General features: G+C 44.1%; 1 protein-coding gene across 1 annotated transcript in view; it reads left to right on the forward strand.

The window, feature by feature from the left end:
- LOC113214949 (phosphoserine phosphatase) overlaps nt 1–3,029 on the forward strand; it is a gene marked incomplete in the record, with an annotated part of 13,130 nt that overhangs the window by 9,146 nt on the left and 955 nt on the right. Inside the window, 5 exon segments of the mRNA XM_026434478.2 lie at nt 940–1,094; nt 1,498–1,632; nt 1,711–1,856; nt 1,937–2,098; nt 2,182–3,029. Of these exon segments, the coding sequence (XP_026290263.1) occupies nt 940–1,094; nt 1,498–1,632; nt 1,711–1,856; nt 1,937–2,098; nt 2,182–2,270 (687 nt within the window).

A 3,029-nucleotide genomic window follows, 5' to 3' on the forward strand; every position in this document is an offset into this window, starting at 1 on the left:
CCTCCCCGCCCCGCCGCGCCCCTCCCCGCCCCGCTGTCCCGAGGGAAGACCGGGCGCGTCGGCCGGGGCCGCGGACCTCGCGCCGGCTTCCCTATAAAGCGCGCCCGGGGCCCGCGACTCTCCCATTCCAATCCCGATCGTCCTCGCGACCCGACCCGACCGGACCCGGCCGCACAAGTCTCCCCACCGCCGGGAGAATCTTTCTTCGTGACCGCCCGCCAAGGATATACCGATTAGCAAAATGGTGAGTGCGTGCGCAGCGGGCGCGTGCCGGCGGCAGGGAAGCCCACCTGCCGCTGCTGCTGCGTGTGCGTGACGCACCTGCAGCTGTCGGTAGCCAGGTGCTGCTCGGCTCTGCTAGAGAGGCGCGACGGCCAGTCTCCTGGAGCGCTCCCGCCCGCCGCCGAGGAGCTGCTTCTGGTTCCGGGGAGGGGGAAGGACAGGGACGGGACGAGGTGTCAACAACAACATGGCTGCTGCTCAATGAGCTGAGCCTAGTGTAGCTATAGCGGGTGGAAAGTGACAGTGACAGTGGCGTGATCAAGTTCAAGGACGATGAGGAGAATGGCGAGCCTGGGCCTGGTGCTGGCCTTAGTGGCGAGGGGCTCGTGCACGGAGGGCGCGGCCGCGGCCGGGAGATTGCTCTCGACGACGCCGCCGACATGGTTAGCCTCCACTGTAAGTCCAGGGAGGAGTCGGAGTCTTTAGCTGAGGGGCGTCAACCAGTGCGGGGAGTCGTTGTCTAGAGACTGACACATTCATGCGAAACTTGGTCTTAGGGTAAACTGTCATTGCCCAGCAACCTGGAAAATGGCGTTATTGATGAGTTGTGTTCTTAGGTTACAAGGTGGCTGCTGATTTTGGATTCTTGTTGGGCACATAAGATAGTTGTAGGTTCGTCTTGAAAGTGTCTTTAAATTATTGTATTGTTTGTTGCAGCCTATCATCAGGAATATGGACTCTTCAGACCAGGCGCGCTACCTGTGGCGCACCGCAGATGCTGTCTGTTTTGATGTTGACTCCACTGTCATCATGGACGAAGCAATCGATGAAATGGCCAAATACTGTGGAAAAGGAGATGCTGTTGCTGCTTTGTAAGTCTTACTAATACGTTTTTTAGAAACCGTTAATTTACACTAAAACTGAATACTGAGCAAATATCAAACCTCTTTCTATTCGAGAAGCAATCAATGATTTGTGTCAGCTGTTGCTAGGGATCGGGGTACTGTACTTTTCTGTCAAGATAACATGAAGATTGTAACAGCTGTGCTCGAAGCCACTGATATACTATCCTCTGCTGTCATTTTTAAATAGCAAAATTTTAAAATCTTTCCACTTCCAACCTAAGCGTTTGCTTGCAATTTGTTTGTTTTTGCTTTTTGGGGGAAGAATTGTTTTACGATTTTTTTGTAATGAAGACATACATTTCCAGCTTTTGAAAATTTGATTGGCCATAATGGGATTTTAATTTTTAGTTTTTTTTATACTTGTTTCCAGGACTAAGGAAGCCATGAAAGGGAGTATGAATTTCCGGGAAGCTCTTGCTATGCGATTGAACATCATTAAGCCTTCAACAAGCCAAATCAAGAGCTTCCTTCAGAATGAGCCAGCTCGTCTTACCCCAAGAATAAAGTATGTTTACACATTATTTAAGGTTTATAGTAATTTTTTTTGTATAATTTATTAATTATTTTTTTCCGTATTATTTAGGGAGTTGGTGGAAGAACTACACAAAAGGCGCATCCCAGTTTACCTGATTTCCGGTGGTTTCCGTTCCTTAATTCAACCTATTGCCCAAGAATTAAATATTCCTATTCAGAATGTGTATGCAAACAGACTCAAGTTTTACTACAATGGTAAGCTTCATCCTTATTTGTTTTGTGTGTTTTATCTTACAGACACCATTTTTTCATTTTACATTTTATTAATTGTTTAGGTGAATACGCTGGTTTCGATGAAGATGAGCCAACATCAAGACAGGGAGGCAAGGGAGATGTTATTAAAATGTTGAAGAAGACTCACAGATACAACTCAATAATTCTGATTGGAGATGGTGCAACCGATCTTGAGGCCTGCCCACCAGCTGATGCTTTCATTGGTAATTATAAGTTTTAATTTTTATATTATTTTCTTGAGAGGAAGTTCAGATACTGATTAGTTTCTTTTGTCGATTGGTTACAGGTTTTGGTGGAAATGTTGTGAGAGAGGAGGTGAGATCACGTGCCAAGTGGTTTGTCTCCGATTTTAAGGATCTCATTGACGCCCTATGAGTCAGGGCCATATGAATGAAGAGAAACTGAACTTTGCCAAACGGATGATATAGATGCTGCAGGCTTTTATGATTCCATTTGTTCAAATTAAGGCTGTTAAAGATACGCAGTATTCTATATTGCCATTTTATTTACATGCGATAAGCAAGATTGACTACAATCTCTAAAGCTCTAGCTTCATCTTGCAACTGTTTCAAAGAGGGCTGTGAAGAATTCTTCTCTGCCATCTTATCATGAAAGTGTATTTGGTGTTGAGTGCAGATGTGGGTTTCCCTAAGAAATCAAAAATCTTTTCTGGTTTTGCAAAGAATACCCCGCGCAGGGTAAAATGTGAATTAGAGACGTTTAACACAGCTATAGTGTACAAATCTTGACTTTGATGAGGTTTTAAAACTTTGTTGGCATTTATCTAAAATGCCATTGCCTGCTAGTATTTATTCAAACACCACCTGCAGCTACAACAGTATTTGAAGATGATACTTGGTAAGTTGGTTCTTCTCTGAGGCTGTTATGTAAACGATTCATTTTGATGGTAGATTTACACAAAATGTACCTGCATGTTTTTGTGCTACAATTAGAGAAGCACTATTGAAAAGTCTAAAAAATTTGCGACCAAATTTGATTTGGTCAAAATTCGTTTGATAACACATTCAATATGTGTAATGTGGTGGGTTAATTTGTCTTGGCGTACTTGGATAGAAGTTTTATATAGAAAGTGCTCATTACTGATGTATTTATGATGTACAGTTCTATTATTTT

The sequence above is a fragment of the Frankliniella occidentalis genome, unplaced genomic scaffold (genome assembly GCF_000697945.3).
Source record: "Frankliniella occidentalis isolate FOCC.00 unplaced genomic scaffold, Focc_3.1 Scaffold321, whole genome shotgun sequence".
Taxonomy (NCBI): Eukaryota; Metazoa; Arthropoda; class Insecta; order Thysanoptera; family Thripidae; genus Frankliniella; species Frankliniella occidentalis.